This window comes from Natrix helvetica (genome assembly GCF_964273705.1).
Source record: "Natrix helvetica genome assembly, chromosome: 4".
NCBI classification, from domain to species: domain Eukaryota; kingdom Metazoa; phylum Chordata; class Lepidosauria; order Squamata; family Natricidae; genus Natrix; species Natrix helvetica.
The window spans coordinates 52,416,291-52,437,615 of record NC_138550.1 but is presented as its reverse complement, the minus strand read 5'-3'; the positions used below and the strand labels follow the sequence as shown (position 1 = coordinate 52,437,615).

At 42.5% G+C, this 21,325-nt stretch overlaps 1 protein-coding gene across 3 annotated transcripts in view; it reads left to right on the top strand.

The window, feature by feature from the left end:
- The window catches only part of SCAF4 (SR-related CTD associated factor 4), a 74,023-nt gene that overhangs the window by 15,835 nt on the left and 36,863 nt on the right, over nucleotides 1–21,325 (top strand). For 2 of the 3 annotated variants that reach the window (XM_081951289.1, XM_081951287.1), the window contains exons 2-10: nucleotides 3,664–3,747; nucleotides 4,152–4,196; nucleotides 6,176–6,337; nucleotides 8,146–8,281; nucleotides 17,569–17,705; nucleotides 18,567–18,743; nucleotides 19,575–19,675; nucleotides 20,075–20,183; nucleotides 20,299–20,466. In XM_081951289.1, coding sequence (XP_081807415.1) covers nucleotides 3,664–3,747; nucleotides 4,152–4,196; nucleotides 6,176–6,337; nucleotides 8,146–8,281; nucleotides 17,569–17,705; nucleotides 18,567–18,743; nucleotides 19,575–19,675; nucleotides 20,075–20,183; nucleotides 20,299–20,466 — 1,119 coding nt within the window. The remainder of the gene's footprint in view (nucleotides 1–3,663; nucleotides 3,748–4,151; nucleotides 4,197–6,175; nucleotides 6,338–8,145; nucleotides 8,282–17,568; nucleotides 17,706–18,566; nucleotides 18,744–19,574; nucleotides 19,676–20,074; nucleotides 20,184–20,298; nucleotides 20,467–21,325) is intronic. The other variant, XM_081951288.1, reaches the window with a different exon arrangement.

Here is a 21,325-nt window from a genome sequence, read left to right as displayed (position 1 = left end):
CAAGTTGGGGCGGAGGACAGGGAGGCCATTAGATGCCTTGAGAAGCAATTTGCAAAACCCCAAAAGGCTCTCAGAGGGCAGTTTCCTAACAAGGCTGCCACCTCACCCCAGCAAGCTGATGAGACCCAGATTTCTCTGCCTGAAAACCTAACTGATCCTCAGTTGTTCCAGCCTGCATGTTTTGAGGAGGACTTTACACTCTTTGCCTGCATAGCTACTTCAGGGGAAGATTACAATGATTTGCCACAGGAACCTGGGCATTCAGCATCTTTTTCTCCTAGTGCAGCAGATCTCCGTGCTGCAGAAACTCAGGGTTCAGGTCTGACCCAAGAGCTGCAAGATTACATCTCGGAGGCCATTGTCCAGGGGGTTGAAGCAGTATAGGAGCTTTCTCAACCCCAGCCAATTGGGAATGGTTCCCCCCATGAGAGGTTACCTTCTCAGGGAACAGGAGGATCTGATATCCTTGAGTGAGATTCATTATCCCAGGCCTTCAGGCCCTAGTGAGGATTCCCTAGAGGGGGAGGATGAAATTGCTGATCAAGACTTATCGGAGGACGGGGGTTTGGCTCAGGGTAGACCTGCCTTCACTGGCCTTTTCAAACAAGCCCTTTTCAAATCCCTGCTTCATAAAGCAAAGGTTATTACCAATATAGGGGGTGCCAATAGTTCTTCGGAACCTCCCAAAGATCCAAAAGACCAAAGTGAACCTCCAGCGAAACAGGATATAGTCCCTTCCCCTCAGTTGTTTATGGACGTGGTACAGCGTCAATGGACCCAACTAGGGTCTGTGGCGGTGCCTAGTGGCAGTGACAAATGCAGTGCCCCATATCACCCTTTCCCATCTGTTGGGGAAGATTATTTATTGCATCACAGTCATGCCATGGGCATGTCTGCACGCCCGACCGTTACAGTGGCTTCTTTTACCCCATCAGAGAGAACACAGAAGCAATTCCAACTCTAGGATACAGATACCCCTCAGAGTACACCAGTCACTCCTTTGGTGGACTTGCCAAACCGTAATGAAATGCTCACTTTGCAAGGAGCTTGGCCGGGCCACAGTAACCTCAGACCCCAGCCTGTTCGGTTGGGGAGCCCATCTCCAGGGTCAACTTATGCAGGGCTGATGGTCGCAGGAGGAGCTGGAGAACAGTATCAATTGGCTGAAATTCAGGGCGGCCAACCTGACTCCAAACTGGATAACATTAACTATGGATAAATTAAAAATGCAATTAGTAAAGAATACATCCAAAGAGTGAGAAAATTGCTACAGACAAAATTAAACAAAATCAAAAAATGTAATAAAAAAACAAACAATAGTGACAAAGAAAAGCAATACATGATCATTCCAAAGGTGCTTTCCAAAAGGCATCTGGACATTTTTGGTTTTTTTCCCCTTCAAAATGTTTCGCTTCTGAACTGAACTGAAGAAGCTTCCTGGATGAGAAGCAAAATGTTTTCAAAAGAAAGAAAACCTCAGTCCAGTTGCCTTTTGGAAAGCATCTTTGGGACAACCATCACCTGGATGATTGAGAATCTCCATATTACATGGTCCATTTCTGAAAAAAAAGAAGGGAAAGTGGAAAGAGATGAAACTTGGCAATGACTTACAATTGGAAAATTTTAAAAAAATGATTTTGGTTGTTCAAGCTATTTGAAATAATGCAATCAATGCTGGCTTTGAAAAATTACCAAATGATTTGAGGTGCAGATTGTGCAAAGAAGCAGAAGAAATAGTAGATCATATATTAAGCTGGTGCAAGAGTATCATAGAAACTGGTTATAAATAATATAACACAGTTGCCAAAATGATGCACTGGAGCATTTAGAAAAATTGCCATGTTCCAGTAATGAAAAATTGGTGGAAAAATATAGTTGCAAAAGTAGTTGAAAATGACCAGGTTAAAATATTTCTGAATACAAAAAGTTTTGGTTTATATCACATTGAATTTAACTGTCATTGAAAAGAAGAAGAATTTGATAATTATGGATAATTGATGTGGCAATATCAGGTAATAATAGACTGTAAGACAAAGTATTGGAGAAGATCATAAAATATCAAGATCTGAAAATTGAACTTGAAAGAATATGGCATAAACCAGCCGCTGTGGTCCCAGTGGTTATCCCTTACTGGGTGCCATACTAAAAAAAACCTTAGATGGCACGTAGATAATTTGCACATTGATAAAATTTACGTCTGTCAATTACAAAAGTCTACACTGCTCGGATCACACATATAACTAGTCTGATACATTATGACATCTTAGCTTCTTGCGAAGAACTTGATGCATATCAAAGCCAATACCAGCTAAAGATGTGGCACTTGTCATTTCACATTGTTGTGTATATCATAATCATAATATTACCAGACCCTTTATCTTGTATGCACTAAAAACATACAGAACCTCAGGAAGCCAGAACCTGAAATTTTTATTGAGCTATGGTATGTGTGTTATATGGTGTGAGTTATGGGTAGTAGATGAAAATGACCCTACTCTTGGAAGTTCTGAGGAACTGTATAGGATGGAACAGGTTCAGGGTGAATCTTAGCAAATGGAAATGCTGTCGATGTGGATACCTTGTAGGTTTCAGTTATCACCCTATGGGGGATTTTACCTCTCCTGAAAGAGGAAATCCAGCCATTATTTTACAATGTAGTAAAATTTGTTTTTGGACTTGGTTTGGTAGTATATAAATGGTATCAGTATAATATATAGTCTGATGAGTACAGGTCTGCATGTATATTTTAAATTTTATTGTATCTTTCATGTTATTTTGCTGTTTATTGTTTTGTTATGTTTGTAATTTTCCTTTTATATGCTTGTCTTGGGCTGTAATAAGATACTTACTTTTCTACCAGTTTTCCTCTACCTTGACTTCAATATTAGTATATGCTAAACACTCTTAGATTTTTCTCTCTAGATCTTAAGTTTTTTTAAAATTAATAATATTTTGTATTATATTGTATTATTTGTACTGTATCTGGGATATTCGAAGGGTAGCATGAAATAAATGTTCAGTTTTTAGCTCTTTTTCTTTTTTTCTAACTCAAAATTCATTTGAGCTCAATAATGAAAGAATTTTTAAAATAAGAAACAGTATATGGCACCAGTATATCTTTGAGGATGGTACAAGGTCATTTTAGCCCTTTGTGTAACTATTCTATTATAGGTAGTTACTTTTAGGAGGAACTAGTGATTCTAAATATCTTGTCCATTTAACTCGTGAAATGAAATCCTTAAGTGCTATCTGCATACATTTGGTTCTGTCTCCTTTTTTTTTTAGTAGGTGCAAGGGAGTATTGACAATTCTTAGGCTTCCTTGTTTTCTGTCATTTTATCTGCTGCTATTGAGGAGGAACTTGAAAATCAACGCTCCTTTGCAGTTTTGCTCTACTTTCTTGACCATATAATTGATTTTGGCATATTTCTAAAATAGAACATGCTTTTATCCTAACGAGTTAAATATTTATAATGGAGTGGTAATATATAGTATTACAAAGTAATAAACTTTTCATAAAAGTAGAGAACAGTCTATCGAGATATTAAGATTCCAAATCAGAATAAATGGTTTTATAATTTTAGAATGATTGCATAGTGTAGTAAATAACAAAGTTCTTTATCTAGAAATATTGCATTTTTAATTTTGTTACATTTTTTTTAGCTCTTCTCATTGATGGAGATGAAGCCTCCAATTTCTCGTGCAAAGATGATTCTCATCACTAAAGCTGCCATTAAAGCTATTAAGGTAACTTAATAAAGAATATTTTTCTATCATAGGCAAAATTGGACTATCATAGCAAAGTATAAGATTTGTAGTATTTTATTATGTTCTTTTACAAGTGAAGCAAGAGTTTGTTCATTTTCATTATTTTTCAAACCTTGAATATTTGGATTCATCTTTTTAATATGTATTCTTCATGGTATGTGTAAAGCTCTTTTAAAAATTTAATTTAAAAGATTTGTTAAATTTGAACTGATGTTTAAATAATTCCATGATTCCTAAAAGGTTCCATCTTGCTTTTAATTATAATTAAAATTATAATTGTAGTGCTCTGCAATTTATATCTGTAAAAATGAAATAGTATTTTTCTATATATTTTATGGAATGAAATAAAAACCAAATAAAACACATTTAATTTTTCCTTTCAGCTTTACAAACATGTAGTCCAAATTGTAGAGAAGTTTATTAAAAAGGTAAGTGGAATTACGTAACTCAAAATAAGTTGTAAAGACTCAGTAGTTTTCTCCATATTAACATTTTGTCACATATAACAGCTGAGAAAGGATATTGAACAGATCATGGAATTATTTTACTTCCTAGGTTTCGTGGAGGCTGGCAGTGTAGAGTGAGGTTAAACCTTTTCCCTTAACAATTCTGATCTGGTTTGAAGTGGAATAGTTTAGTCTACATCCTGTCAGCATTCTGTTTGGTTGGATGGAAAAACTGGTCAAATAAATGCCAGTATTCCACCAATGGGAACATTCTGCTCACCTCCAGTCCTGCTTACCACGTAGGATTGTATGTAACCTTTGCAATAGGGAAGGCTTTAAGAAGATCTCATCCCCATTGCATCTGTCTCTTGGATCTTTAGGTGTGCTTTTAGTGGTTTTGTGAAGGAGGGAGTTCCCCCCCTTTAATTAACGAGGTGTGAATCGTCGGCCTTCCAAGCAGCATATTTCCAAATAAGCAGAAAATAAAAACCCGAGAACATCTAATGAACAACTTTAATATAAAATAAAATAATACAAATCTTGCTATCTAAATCTTACATTTTGGCAAGAGTTATTTTGCCCACCTCCTTCGGCAGGAGAATGGAAGATCAGAAAGAAAGTAAAGAATGTGTGACGTATTATGAGACATGCGCATTAAATCATTGTCAGATAAGAAACAATTCTACTGTATAACTCAGAATATAAGCTCAATTGACAAACCAATTAACGTAGTGACAGGTTTTTAATAACGTTTTAATGTCAGTTCATTTTAATATTTTATCTATTTTTCACTTGTTTTTATCATTTGTGAGCTGTCCAGAGTCACCTTGTAGGGGAGATGGGCAGCATAGAAATTTAAAAAATAAAATAAGTAGACTCTATCCATATCAAGGAAAATAATAGACAAGAGGACAAGGCATTTGACTAAGAGGTAGAATGTGAAAATACTTGAAATTAAACTGAAAAGATTAAGAGAGGGACAATTGGTCATGTATGACTTTTGTATTTTGTTTAAAATTCCACCACAGGTGATCCTATAGCAATGATGGCAAACCTTTTTGTAAAGGCATGCCAAAATTGTGCGTGTGTGTGTGCTATTGCTTGTGCACGTGTGCCGATACCCACAATTCAATGTGCCTCTCCCACCTGCGCATGTGTGTGCAACCCCCATGCATGTGTGCGCGACACTCCGCCCCACGGGGGAGGGAGTTTTCACCCTCCCCAGGCTCTGGAGTCTTTCCTGAAGCTGGGGAGGGTGAAAATGGCTCCCCCCCCGAGGCCCTCCGGAAGCCCGAAATGGATCCAGCTTCCAGAGGGCGTTTTCACCCTCCCCAGGCTTCAAGAAAGCCTCTGGAGCCTGGGGAGGGCAAAAAACAGGCTCAACAGGACAACCTGAAGTTCTGCTTTTTGCCCTCCCCAGGCTCTAGATACTTTCCTGAAGCCTGGGGAGGGCGAAAACGGCCTCCCCTGGCCCTCCAGAAGGCTGAAAATCAACGCTGGAGCTGCCAGCAATGCCAGCAAATATGGCTCCGCGTGCCACCTGTGGCATGCCTGCCATAGGTTCGCCATCACAGTCCTATAGTCTCCAAGTTAGAAACTCAGATACAGAATCATAGCCCATTGCAAAGAACTGGTGGTGTTGGTTTCCAGAAAGTAGGTGCATCAAAGCAACACATTGTCCATGGAGAAATGAGAGAGCAGGTAGTGAAAAACAAAAGAGGAAACTATAGTTTGGAGAATGTGACCCAGGCACTAGAAAGGAGAAATTACTGGAAATATAGAAACATGATCTTGGGCATCATTCTGAAACCCTTAAATATGCTAGAAGCTCATGCATAAGAAACAAATATTTTTTGGTCAAACCTGAAATTGTTATCCAAGTTATCCAACAGACATATTAATGTTAATATGTTAAACTTCAGTTGTGCATTTAGAAATGGTGATATGTTTTCTTTCTTTAGTGTAAACCTGAATATAAAGTTCCTGGACTGTATGTTATTGACTCCATTGTTCGCCAATCTCGTCATCAATTTGGAACTGACAAGGATGTTTTTGGGCCAAGATTCTGTAAGAATATAACTGCCACATTCCAGTATTTATATCTCTGTCCATCAGAAGATAAGGTAGAGTTGTTGTTTTTAGCTTTGTTTGAAATTAATGTATAATCTGTACATGAGTATTTGTCTAGGATAGAGACCCAATGATTGTTAAATAGGACTCTGTTTTTGAATAAGGCCTTTAAGTTGAATGTTGCTTTTACTTTGCTTTCAATTTCGTGAGGCACTTTTTCCTCATTACTTTTAAGATTGGAAGAACTTTTCAATGGGAGTGCAAAATGATTGGAATTGCATGGACACATGTACAGCAATTATTGATACTATTACAAAAGCTTTGAGCATTTGTTAATAATTGCTATATAAGCACCTGCTTACATTCTGAAGGAGCTTTTTACTCTTCGGATCCGCATTGCTGCATAATCCTATTTTCTAATGTAGATAGTCCTGTAATTTGGATTTTATTGTATTTGAAATAATATTACCATAAGACTTGATATGATCAGGGATTTAGAACAGGGATTTTCAAATGTTCTCAGCCTATGTAATTTGTAAGTTAAAAAAAAATCTGGAACCCTTGATCAAGAAGCAGATTCTAGTGATAGTAAACTGGCTATGCCTGAGTGAACATTTTGGGGTGGGGGTGGATTCCTTTATCTGTCATGTAATTCAGAATTCTGCTGTATATAATTTTTAAAAATCTGATTTCTAAATATTCTGTTGTAAAATAGATTTTGCCAAGTTTAGAATAATATATTCCAAATAAGGCTTTGAGACATGTTGGAGTTCGAGTTGATTTTTATGTGATGTTGTCTCTGTTCCTAGTTACTCATGCTTTTAGATAGTTTGCCCGCTTCCTGATCTTTTTTTCACATGTAAAGGCTAGATCAGCGATGGCAAACCTTTTTTGGCTCGCATGCCATAAGTGGGGGGAGCGCAGGGGGTAGTGTGCGGGCGTGCCGCACCCATAATGCAATGCACAACCCCCCCAGTGTGCATGCGCGCACTACAGGTGCTCCCCCCCATTTTTTGCATGCTTTTTTTGCCCTCCCCAGGCTCCAGAGGCTTTATAGGAGCCTGGGGAGGGTGAAAACAGCCTCCCCCCCCGAAAGCCCTCCGGAGGCTTAAGGGACCTCAGGACCTTCAGGACGCTTCCCTGAAGCCTCCGGAGCAGTCAAAATGAACCTCCGAGCAAACCGGAAGTGACTTCCGGTTTGCTCGGAGGGTCGTTTTGAGCGCTCCGAAGGCTTGAGGGACCTTCAGGACACTTCCCTGAAGCCTCCAGAGCAGTCAAAACGACCCTCTAAGCAAACCAGAAGTCCATTCCCGAACTTCCAGTTTGCCCGTAGGGCGGGGTTTTTTGCGCTTCGGAGGCTTCAGGGAAACTCATGAAGCCTTCGGGGGAGGGGCAGGGGAGGCTCTTTTCGCCCTCCCCAGGCTCCTATAAAGACACTGGAGCCTGGGGAGGGCAAAAAATGGCTTTAAAAAAGGGTGCACTCAGCTGGCCAGTGCGCACATGCATGCTGGCCAGCTGACAGGGCAGCGCCTTGCGTGCCCTGACAAATGGCTCCATCACACATAGGTTCGCCATCACTGGGCTAGATGATTAGATGACACTTTCCCTCTTCCATCTCCAATGAGAGACTGATATTGTATTGCAGCTCAATGCATTTACTCCTTTCTCAGAATAAAACATACTCAGATTGGAATATCCTACATTTATTTGAATAATGGGAAGGAAGTGCATAAGCTCAAAACATGTTCCTTGTTTCATAGTACATGAAAGTTAAGTGTGCAGCAGGAGAGTATTTTCTGAGTAGTGATTTAAAAAGATTAAATTGAAAAAAAATATACTGACATAATTTCTTGTTGAACAGAGTAAGATAGTTCGTGTCCTCAACCTATGGCAGAAAAATGGTGTGTTTAAAATAGAAATAATTCAGCCACTTCTGGATATGGCAGCAGGAGCTAGCAGTGCGACCTCAGTGACAGAAGATGCCACCAATAATGAAGGTAGGAATTAGGACCACCCTTTTTCGATTAAAAAAAAAATCTCAATTTTCCCGTGTGCTGCTTGGAGAGTCCAAGCAAGCAAGGGTTAAATTCTGTCCTTCTGCCCAATGGACTGGATTGAAATTCATGACCACGCCTCCTGGTCTTCCGGTATCTTCAGTTTTTCAATTTAGTCCATTGCCCATTAGGACGTCTTTTTAGTCTCTCCTGAGACTTTTCTTCTTTTTCTTATCTGTATGCTTTACAAGCATTCGGTTCCCTTTTATTACTTATTTGTTTTTTGCCTAGACCTTGTTTTCCTTCTAACAGCATTAAGTTCCTTCGCCACTCTGCATCGGGACAGAGAGGCTTGGCTCTTCACGCATCCCGGGGTAATCTGGGCACTGGGAGCTGCTAGCCAGCTGGTTCTCTACCGCCGGAGTTTGTCCATCAGGCAACTTGGGCGGCGAGACGCCGAAGTCTTCAGCGGAGGTGAGCTTTCGGAGCGACAGCCGGCTTTTACCTCCACAGCGGAAGCAACATGGTGCTTCCCTGGGCGCCGCCATCTTGCGCCGCCCCCTTACGATGACCATTTTCAAGTGGCAATGTTTCCCGCTGTTTGGGCAATTGCCGCATTTTCTTGGTGGCTGGAGGGAGTCAGGACGGCGATCGGAGCACTTTCTTGAAGCGGCGAGAATTTTGGGCTATTACGGAGGTTTCTCTAGCCGAGGCCACCCTCCACGTCTAACCTTTCGATCTCTGGCACACTCCTTCACAATCCTCTTCCCCCGGCAGCATTAAATTGTGTCCTGTTGGCACACGCTTGCCCTGCTTCCCAGTGAATTGCCAGCAGTCACTCTATTTGCCAGATCTCTGCTTGACCACCACAGAAGGCGACTACCACCATGGCGGATGAGATCTCCGTGGACCCTCTTCCGACAGACCAGTCTCCCAATCCAACGGGGCCCATCTCAGGAAGGTGGCCAGGGCTGCTAGGGAAGCCATTGGGGGGACCAACACCAGCAAGCTTTATTCCAGGCAGACATCTAAGGCACAGGAAAAGGATGCTTCCAGACGCCAGAAGGCCCTGGAGAAAGAATTCAAAAAGGCCCAAAGGCAGATGGTGGCACAAGTCCACCAGTCAGATCAGCCAGGAAGCCCTATTGGTCAGGATCCAGTTGGGGATCCAGTTGCCCCCCTCTCCTCCTCCCGCTATCTCTGAGAGTGGGTTTTTTTTCAAAGAGGTTTCTCTCTCCGCGGGTCCAGGTCACCTCCTTCTTCCCTGGGGGGTGTGTGGACCTATTTGAATGCGACCTACTTTTTGATAGGGAGGGTTCCCCTCCTGTTCCTCTAGCCAGGGATCCCACTCTCAGGCCTACTGTGGCGGGGACACGCTCAGTAGAAGACCTGGGCCCAGGCCTCTCAGCAGAAATGTTGCAGGTGATTGTTACAGCAACCTCTCGGGATAGCTGAGGGCCTCCAAAGGTGCGAGGCACAGCCATAGGTTCCACAGCCAGCTCCTCCCATTGCTCAGGCTGCTCCAGCACCTCAGCCCCTTCTAGCTCTGCAGCCCCCTCAGGGCTCTGGACAGCGACAGTACCCCCACAGGCCTTCATCTCCGCCCCCATCAGTGGCCATTGCTGAATCGGGTGTGGGGTGGATGTGGGGGGTCATGACTTATCAGATGATGAGAACCCCATTCCAGATAAACCAGCCTTTGCTGGATGGTTTCAACCATCCCTGTTCAAATCAATCCTGTTCGAGGCCAAGGTGTCCACCCACATGGAGGTGGTGGTGCCTCCGGATCAGGCAGCTGCGGATCCTACGGATCACAGTAAAGGCCTATTCGATGAGAAGGTCCCCGCTCAGGAAATCGTCCCTTCTCCCAAACTCTTTAAAGATGTAGTCCAACGCTAGTAGGTCCAACCTGGGACCGTGGCCACCCCTGGCCGTAATGACAAATGCCTTTACTCAGTGGATCCTACCATGGAAGAGCTTCTTAAGCTCCCTTCCGTTGATCCTCCAGTTCAGGCTCTCACTTCCTCTTCAGTGCTCCCACCGGACCTTCTAGAGGGACTTAAGGCGGAGGACAAAAGAGCTGAACGGGCTTGTCACAAAACCCATCAAGCCGCAGCTTGGGCCATTAAAGCGGCCACCTCCGCCTTATTCTTCAATAGGGCCACGACTGCCTGGCTTTGCCAGTTACTCACTAGGCTCCTGGTAGGGGATGCTAGACTGCGGCATGACGTAAACAAAATTGTAGCCGCGATGGAATATTCTGCAGATGCCATCCTTGCCATGGCCTCTAATGTCACCTCTCGCAGACTCTTATGGCTACGCCACTGGAAAGCGGATATGCGTTCGAAGTGGAAGATTGCTTCCACCCCCTTTAAAGGGGGCAAGTTATTTGGGGAGGCCCTTGACTCAGTTTTAGTTGAGAACACGGATAAGCAGAAGGTGATGCCCACGGTTTCCAGGAAACCGGACTGCAGGTCGTCCTACTTCTCCCGCAGGCATGCTTCTCGCCCTATGCTCAAGGGACAGATCGCAATCAGGATCGACAGCCATTTTGACTCAGGGCCCGTCAGCAGCCCTATTCCCGGCGTCCCTTTCGGGGAGTGTTTGGAAACAAGCCCTTCCGTTGGAACAAGTGACCACCATCCCAATCCTCCCATAGGGCCAACTCTTTGCTGCCCAGTGGGAGGAGATTCCCTCGGATGCGTGGGTGCCCCAAACGATTCGGATAGGCCTCACTCTGGAATTCCTCTCCCCCCCTCCATGCCACTTCATTCGTTGCCTGACTCCCAGATGCCCCACCAAGAGGAGTCTCATGAAGGCCGAGATCCATCATCTCAAAAAGCCAAAGAAACGGTTTCCCTGGGGCAAGAACGCAGGGGGTCCTATTCCATTCTTTTTCTAGTGTCCAAAAGCGCGGGGTGGGTGGGTGGAGAGCAATACTAGATTTAAAGGAGCTGAATCATTATGTGGCCTACAAAAAGTTCAAAATGCAGTCCATCCAATTCATCTTGGGCTGCATTCGTCAAGGGGACTTCCTAACAACAATAGACTTGAAGGAGGCGTACCTCCACTTCCCCATCAGGCCCGAGCACAGGTGCTACCTAAGATTCTTCTACGTCGGGACCCACTTTCAGTACAGGACTCTTCCATTCGGCCTGTCATCAGCCCCAAGGACATTTACGAAGATCCTGTCTGCGGTCGCTGCCCACCTAAGTTTGCGACCAATCCGCCTACAGTGTCACCTAGATGACATCTTGATTCAGTCGTTGTCGCCAGCGCAAGCAACTTGAGATCTACGCATCACCATGCGGACGTTGCTGAATTTTACCATCAACCTCGAAAAGAGCCACCTGACTCCAGTCACCAGGATTCGGCACCTGGGGACCGTGATAGACACTTCATCTTGCCAAGTCTTTCTGTCACCAGACCGCGTTGAAAGTCTCCGAGAACTGGTCCAAAAGGTTCGCCTCTCCCCCAGCACTCGCATTGTCACCCTGGGGAAGATGATCTCGTGTCTCTCGATTGTTCCTTGGGCGAGACTCCATACGAGAGATCTGCAGTGGTTTCTCCTGCTAATGCAGAGAGCGAAGAATAGCAATTCACCGGTCAAGGTATGTCTACCCACCAAAGTCATTCGTTCTCTCCGGTGGTGGCTTTCACCAGCCCTTCTGAAAAAGACTTACTTCAAGGAACCGCCCAGACTGATTGTCACAACTGACGCCAGCCTCTTCGGCTGGGGAGCTCACTTGCACACCCTAGTGGCTCAAGACAGTGGTCAGCTCGCGATCTCTTGCACAACATCAATTGGTTGGAGCTGAGGGCAGTCAGGCTAGCGCTTCGCAAGTTCCAGCACTGCATCCAACATCACCATGTCCTTGTCCTCACCGACAATGTGGCAACAAAGGCGCACATAAATCTTCAGGGGGGTACCAGGTCCCGGTCCCTCATGATGGAGGTGGAGGTGATTGGTCGTTGGGTGGAACATCACCTACAATCCATTCGGGTGGAGCACATCTCTGGAGTGAACAACATCCAGGCGGACTGGCTGAGCCGCACCAGACTAGACAACTTGGAGTGGTGCCTCCATCCGTGCCTCTTTCACCAATTATCTCAGAAGTTCGGTCATCCCCTGGTCGACCTGTTCGCCAGTCCGGAGAACGCTCAGCTCCCCCTATTTTTCACCAGATTCCAATGTCCCCGGGCAGAAGGGGTTGACGCCCTTCTATCCCTCTGGCCTCCGGGGCTGCTCTACGCCTTCCCTCCACTGGCGCTCATTCCCAGACTGATCAGGAAAATTTTGGAGGAGCAGGCAGAGGTTCTTGTGGTGGCTCCGTACTTGCCCCGACGGACTTGGTTTGCCGATCTGACGTGCCTGTCCATCGCACATCCCTGGAGGATTCCTCAGGAGTCGGTCTCTCTCAGCCAGGAGGGAGCGGTTACACATCCGGAGCACCAGTGGCTCAAGCTAACCGTATGGCACTTGAGAGGGACCTCTTGAGGAGAGCCAACTATTCTACCAAGGTGATCAACAACCATCAAAGCCTCCAGACGAGCCTCCACCTCGCGGATCTATGATGCCACCTGGACCACTTTTGCTAGCTGGTGCATGACATGCCATCTTCAACCAACAGCCGCTTCTCCCCCTCAAATCCTAGATTTTCTATAGGAGGGCCTTGATAGGGGTCTAGCTGCTAACACCTTACGACGCCAAGTAGCAGCCTCGTCCACGGTGCTCACCTATGGCAACCATCAGCCATTCAGCAGGCCCCGGAAGTACGCAGCTTCCTACATGGCACCTCCAACTTGAGTCTCCAGGTTGTCCATTGTTATCCTTCCTGAGATCTTGCCACTGTGCTCAGGGTGCTCACTGCTCTCCCCCCTTTGAGCCAGTACATCATGGGTCCTTACGACACCTGTCTCTTAAAACTGCCTTCCTTGTTGCCATTACTTCAGCCCGCAAGATTTCGGAAATTGCGGCTCTATCGGTCCGGGACGATTTGTGTACCATCCACCCAGACAGAGTTGTCCTCCGTCTCAATCCATGGTTTGTACCAAAAATTAATTCATACTTTCACCGTGCCCAGGAGGTTGTCCTCCCAGGCTTTTGCCTAGCCCAAATCACCCGAGGGAGCGTCGTTGACACCCTCTCGATGTTCGAAGGGCAGTCAAGAGGTACATCAGACGCACGGCTCCCCTTCGTCGGTCGGAGGCCTTCTTTGTTGCTTTTCAACTGACCTCGTTGGGTCAAAAGGTCACCTCTGGGAGATGGATCAAGGCTTGCATCTCCCTGGCCTACGAACAGCAGGGCAGGCCCGTTCCTTCTCGAGTGACGGCACATTCCACACGCAGCGCGGCCACGACGGCGGCCTGGCCACGATGGCATCGGTCGAGGAGATCTGCAAAGCGGCGACCTGGATGTCCCCATAGTTATTTGTCAGACACTACAAACTGGACAAATTTGCATCCACAGATGCGGCCTTTGGCAGGAGAGTGCTGCAGGCCGTTGTTTCTGAAACACATTAGGGTTGGGTTGTTACTCTTTGTTGTTCCCACCCTTGGACATTTCTTTGCTTGGGTATGTCCCTTGCTTGGACTCTCCAAGCAGCGCACGGGAAAATGACCAATGGCTTACCTCAAGGGTCCTTTTCCGTGCGCTGTGGGAGAGTCCAATCCCGCCCTGAAGTTATCTCCTTTCCATCGGAGTTGTTCTTACTTTTTATCTGTGGACGTTGTTTAGAAGGATGGAACATTGACATTGACTTGACATTGACTTACCTTTCGGTACCATGCCTTGAAAAACTGAAAGATACTGGGAGACCAGGAGGCGTGGTCAAGAATTGCAATCCAGTCAATTGGGCAGAAGGACAGAATTTAACCCTTGCTTGCTTGGACTCCCGCAGCGCACAGAAAAGGACCCTTCAGGTAAGCCAATGGTCATTTCAGTCCTTGACATATCCAAAACGTTGCCTGGAATCATGGAGAACTCTTAATATATAGTTTAGGAGAACCAGTGGTCTGAGTCAATAAAAGGCAGTTTCCTAAGTTTGAGTATTGATAGCCTTATTTGAAGCCTTACTTTCTTATAATCTATGTAGAATGAACTGAAATAAGGTCATTAATTAAATACCCCTTTTTATAAAGGAATGCATATTTTATTCTGATGATGTGAGTGAATATATCAAAGAGCAGGAGTGCTGTAAAGAACATTCCATAATGTTTTGTGTTTAACAAGACCTATTCAGATTGGTTTTTTATATTCTTTTTCTTTGATTTATCTTCAATATTATTAACTCCTGTATTCTAAATAGATTTGCCTGAAAATAACTTATTGGAATTAAATTTTCCTGATGGATATGGAAGATATTTTCTTAATGGAATTTTTTTTGGTTTAAATATTATGCCTAGGAGAATTTTATAAAAATGTGGGTGAAGTTGTGTGTCACAATAAATGATTCAACCAGCAATTTTGTGTTTTTTTAAAATAACAAACAGCTACTAAATAGAAGGAAGGATATATAATATAGTAGCCCCAATCAAAATTGTTCCACCTAACCTATCATTTGCTACATTTAAAAAAAAACCCAATCATGCCCTCATATTCTTTTTCTTTGATTTATCTTCAATGTTATTAATTCCTGTGTTCTAAATAAATTTGCCTGAAAATAAGTTACTAGAATGCCATCTGCCTGATTAGTCTTGTGTTATGATGTGAGCCTTATACATTATATGATCCTTAAATAGAATATGGATTTTACAGAATACGATACAGATTGTATTGGGAGAATGCAGAACCTTTTCATCGTGGTGAGACATACAGTACTGTGCAAAAGTTTTAGGCAGGTGTGAAAAAATGCTGTAAATAAAGAATGCTTTTAGAAATATACATAATTGTTTATTTCTGTCAATTTTCAAAATGCAAAGTGAGCGAAGAAAAGAAAAATCTAAATCAAATCAATAGTTGGTGTGACCACCCTTTGCCTTCAAAACAGCAGCAATTCTTCTAGGTACACTTGCACAGAGTTTTTGAAGGAATTTGGCTGGTAAGTTGTTCAAAACATCTTGGAGAACTAACCACAGATCTTCTGTGGATGTAGGCTTTCTCACATCCTTCTGTCTCTTCATGTAATTCCAGACACACTCGATGATGTTGAGATCAGGGCTCTGTGGGGGCCATGCCATCACTTCCTTCTTCTTTACGCTGAAGATAGTTCTTAATGACTTTGGCCGTATGTTTGGGGTCGTTGTCCTGCTGCAGAATAAATTTGGGGCCAATCATACGCCTCCCTGATGGTATTGCATGATGGATAGGTATCTGCCTGTATTTCTCAGCATTGAGAATACCATTAATCCTGACCAAATCTCCAACTCCATTTGCAAAAATGCAGCCCCAAACGTTCAAGGAACCTCCACCATGCTTCACTGTTGCCTGCAGACACTCATTATTGTACCGCTCTCCAGGCCTTCGACGAACAAACTGCTTTCTGCTATAGCCAAATATTTCAAATTTTGACTCATCAGTCCAGAGCACCTGCTGCCATTTTTCTGCACCCCAGTTCCTAGGTTTTCATGCATACTTTAGTTGCTTGGCCTTGTTCCCACGTCGGAAGTATGGCTTTTTGGCTGCAACTCTTCCATGAAGACCACTTCTGGCCAGACTTCTCTGGACAGTAGATGGGTGTACCTGGGTCCCATTGGTTTCTGCCAGTTCTGAGCTGATGGCACTGCTGGACATCTTCCGATTTTGAAGGGCAATAAGCTTGATGTGTCTTTCATCTGCTGCACTAAGTTTCCTTGGCCCACCACTGCATCTACATTGCCCAACTTTGCCCATTTCTTTGTGTTTCTTCAAAAGAGCTTGAATAGCACATCTTGAAACCCCAGTCTGAAATCTTTGTCTGGAGAGACCTTGTTGATGCAGTATAACTACCTCGTGTCGTGTTGCTGTGCTCAATCTTGCCATTGCATGAAACTCTCTTTTACAACCTCACCTTGATAGCAGAGTTTGGCTGTTCCTCACCCAGTTTTAAGCCTCCTACACAGCTGTTTCTGTTTCAGTTCATGACTGGGTTTCAACCTAGTGTGACATTGATGATCATTAGCACCTGTTTGATATAATTGGTTGATCATACACCTGACTATAATCCTATAAAATCCCTGACTTTGTGCAAGTGTACCTATGAGAATTGCTGCTGTTTTGAAGGCAAAGAGTGGTCACACCAAATATTGATTTGATTTAGATTGTTCTTTTGTTCGCTCACTTTGCATTTTGAAAATTGACAAAAATAAACAATCATTATTTATATTTCTGAAAGCATTCTTTGTTTACAGCATTTTTTCATACCTGCCTAAAACTTTTGCACAGTACTGTACATAGAGTTCATATTCAGTCCAACGTAAAGAACCCTGCTGCAGGAGGTCAAAACTACTTTTGGATCATACTGTAGAGCAGCGATGGCGAACCTTTTTTGGCTCGCGTGCCATAAGTGGGTGGAAGTGCAGGGGGGTATTGTGCGGGCGTGCTGCACCCATAAGGCAATGCGTGACCCCCCCAGTGCGCATGCGCGCACTACAGGCACTCCCCCCCATTTTTTGCATGCTTTTTTTGCTCTCCCCAGGCTCCAGAAGCTTTATAGGAACCTGGGGAGGGCGAAAACAGCCCCCCCCCGAGCCCTTCGGAGGCTTCAGGGACGTTCAGGACGCTTTCCTGAAGCCTTCAGAGCGCTCAAAACGACCCTCCGAGCAAACCGGAAGTCACTCTGGTTTGCTCGGAGGGTCGTTTGAGTGCTCCGAAGGCTTGAGGGACCTTCAGGACGCTTCCCTGATGCCTCCGGAGCAGTCAAAACGAACCTCCGAGCAAACTAGACGTCCGTTCCCGAACTTCCGGTTTGCCCGTAGGGCTGTTTTTTTGCGCTCTGGAGGCTTCAGGGAAGCTCATGAAGCCTCCGGAGGGCCTCTGGGGGGGGGGGAGACTCTTTTCGCCCTCCCCAGGCTCCTATAAAGGGTCTGGAGCCTGGGGAGGGTGAAAAATGGCTTTAAAAAAGGGTGAACTGAGCTGGCCAGCACACACATGCGTGCTGGCCACCTGACAGGGCAGTGCCTCGCTTGCCCTGACAAATGGCTCCGCCTTCCACCTGTGGCACGCGTGTCATAGGTTTGCCATCACTGCTGTAGAGGATCTAGAATTTGATCACTTTAGAATAACAAATTGAAGTATAAAGTGGTTTAAATATGGGAGCACTTCAAAATCTTTAATTGTATTTAAGATTTAAATATTTAAATATATTCCATAGGTTCACCACAATCTGCTACAATTCCATCTGAACCACCACAGGCTGGTGCTAATTCAGTACCTCCTGTGGCACAGCTGCCCAGTTCTGATGCATTTGCTGCGGTTGCTCAGTTGTTTCAAACAACACAAGGACAGCAGGTAAGCAAAGGATTTTTGTTTAAAAAAATTCTTTGTTAAGAAAATATTATTTAATATAGTATTATCTTCAGTAATATATGTTTAAAACTATCATGGAAACTTGTGAATTACATTGATCAAAAGTGAAATCCGGTTTTCTGCTGTAATAAGTATCAGCATACGTGTAAAAAAATGTTTAGCCACGCAGATAATCTATGCTTGCTCTCTGAGGAGAATATCAAATGTCCTAGACATGTAGGAAACTGTATTTTTCATTACCCCAATAGTAGTCCATCTCAATAGTAGTCCACTGCCATTGCATTCCTCTAAAAGCAATCATGATATGTTGCAGTGTTTCCATGGCAAAATGGTATTATGCCTATTCTAACTCTTACACCATGTTGTAGTCTGCAAGGTAGATGCATAGTCACAAGAAAAACTACCTTTTACTATAATAAGTAAAATCATGACTAGTGGTAAAATGTAATTGAAATACAGTTCATTTTATTCAATTATTTTTTTGCTTGCTCAATATTCATAGATCTCAGAGAGCAATTCAACCAATAAAAATTTAAGAAATTAAATAAGTGACAAAGCTTTAATTCGTTTTCAAATAGAAGTATAGATACAAAGCCAGGTCTTAAATGATATTGAAATAAAACCAAGGGTAGTACCTTCTGGATCTCCTTACATTCCATAATTTGGGGTAGCCAAAGAGCCCCTCTCTGGTTTTTACATAAGAGACAGTAATTCTTAGGCAGGAGAGAATACTGTATTAGTTCCGTTCACATTAGAAGTGCTCCAAATTTTATAGTGCCTAAACAATGTCTCTGCTATCCCTATCCTTAAATTATATTAACAGTTGCAATTTTAATCTGATAGCTCCAACAGATTCTCCAGACTTTTCAGCAACCTCCCAAACCTCAGTCTCCAGTAATAGATAATAATGTAATGGCTCAGGTTCAAGCTATCACAGCTCAGCTGCAGACCACGACAACACAGCCATCAGAACAAAAGCATGATTTCCAAATACCAGAACAAAAAACATCTTTTGATAAGGTAGTATTTTTCTTCTACTTGAAAAGGAATTATCCAAATATCTTGTTTCAGGGGAAATCCATGACAATCTGTAGTTTAGTGCTATGAGAACAAGCCTGAAGGCATCTCCTTGCATTGCGTTCTTTCATATGCATGCAAAAATTCCATCTTCCATTTCTGTCTTTTGGTAAACCATAATGTTGGCATATTTATGGAGCCTTATAGGTTTTTAATTTGTCCTGGCTATATGAAAAAATTGTTGCTCTCTCTGAAACTATAATGCAGTCCTGTGTTCATTTATTTTAAGTGAGTCTTAGTTACCTGCTTGTTGCATTAATTCCAGGTGTGCATATAGCAGTCATGATGCCGATTAGCAGTTGATACTGACTAATATTTGAGATGATACAAAACCATGATTTAGCTCTAGTTTGTACTTTATTTGACCTTTGGCCTAGATAAGATTGCTCTTAAAATTGTTGAAATGTCTGGAAAAAGTAGAAGAGAGAATTAAAGCTAGTTCTGGCAGGTTTAATGGCTAGGTTAGATTTTAAACAATTAGTATTTGGATTAGGTATTAGGATTTCCAATTTCAACTAAACTATTTCAGCCTTGCTGTTCTAATATTAATCATTTTTTTAAGATTAAGGAGGAGGCAAGGGGACAAGACTGTGGTACAGCTGGGTTTTATGGGGCCAACCCGATTAAACCCCATATAGTTTGAGGATAGAGACTGCTTTCTTAATTGTATATCTGGAAAATACTTACAAAAACTTACATCATGAGTAACATGTTTTGTTTATTGTTCTATTATTATGGAAGAAAATAGAGTTGGCTCAATGTAATATGTTTCAGAAGCTGTTGGATCGCTTTGACTATGATGATGAACCAGAAGCAGTAGAAGATACAAAAAAAGAAGAGGCTGCACCTTCTCCTTCACTCTCTCAACCAACATTGTATGTTTTGCTTTTTTTTCTTTTGACAATCATAAGCAGGTGTTAATATCAAAGAGATAATATAGAAATTTAAAGTTCATAGGTGATTTGCATAACTATTTGAAAATTTTATTAGCAGTTTATACTATAATATTTTGGTATGTATTAATTTGTTGAAAACTTACTCAGTTTCGATTGAATATTTATACTCTTAACTGAAATATAAATTCACAATCTTAATTTTGATCAAAAAAAATGACAAACAGAGAAGGGAAAAATGGAAATCATAGTTAAAATGGAGAGGGGAATATGCAGTCAATTGAAAACTGTTCTCATGGGAAGGGAACATTGATAGTGTTTTAATCAACTGTACAAAATATTGTATTGTTGACATCCTGTTGAATTTTTTTTATACCTTAGTGGATTTCCAGGTGAAGGCTTACAACAACCAGTTTATCCTCAGCTTCCAAATATAGATCAATTTCAGCAGAGAATGCTGGGAATGCAACAGGATGCAATGCTTCACCAGGTAATGGAAACATTTCCATTATATTAATTCTTATTATTTCAAAATTGAGAGCGTTTGCCTTCTAGGAAACACTATTCAGATTCTACTGCTTATCTGTGCATTCTTCTTGTGCAAGGTCCCCCTCCCTCCAAATGGACAGATGCCTAGCTATGGACTTCTGCCTACACCACAGTTTACTCCTATAGGTCAACAAGTTATACAGTCTTCACCTCAGGTGCAGCAGCCTTTTCAGTCTTCTTTTCCAGCACAAAGTGAATCACATTTACAGAAAGCTCATCAGCAGGTAAAGAGCTATTTATACCCAATATTTTAGGCTAAATGCTATATATTGTTTCAAGAAAATGTTGCTATACTGCTTACCAGATTCCGTTACAGCATATTTCATTTACTAATTTTAAATTACATGCATTGGTTTTTCAAATGAGATTGTTGGTGCAAGTTACATATTTTAGATTTTAAAGTTGAGGAATTAATTAACATTATTCAGTGCTAGTGATTTGAAATTGCAGAAGAATGTAATAAAGAGGATACAATACAATAGTAGAGTTGGAAGGGACCTTGGAGGTCTTCTAGTCCAACCCCTGCCTAGGCAGGAAACCCTATACCGTTTCAGACAAATAGCTATCCAACATCTTCTTAAAGACTTCCAGTGTTGGGGCATTCAGGATGACCTTCTTCTGACAAACAAACTGCTTGCAAATTCTGAAAATCTAGAATGGGAAGCCCTTTCCTTTAAATCAGTATGTTCTTCAATCATAGATCAATAGATCTTTAATGAAATCTGTACCAGTAAAATAAGATGGAAGATAAATAGTAAACAATTTTATTATGGTTATAAAGTACTAAGGTAAAAAATCAGAATAAATACATATATCTTATACATTTGTTCAACATTGGTTGATAGAAGTTAGAGCAGAAATCTCTTTATGCCACTGTCATTTTCAGCACATTGAATATAAAATTCTATGTTGCACAATTGGTCAGGCAATATTTTTATAATTAGAATTCCAAAAGGGGAAGTAGATGTTATTTTTTTTTGTTTAGCTTGTTATTGTTTATTGATAGCTTATGTATTTTTCTTTTTCTTTTTGTATATTTTTTTTTGTAAAACTTGTAAAGTAAAATAAAATAAATTGAAAAAC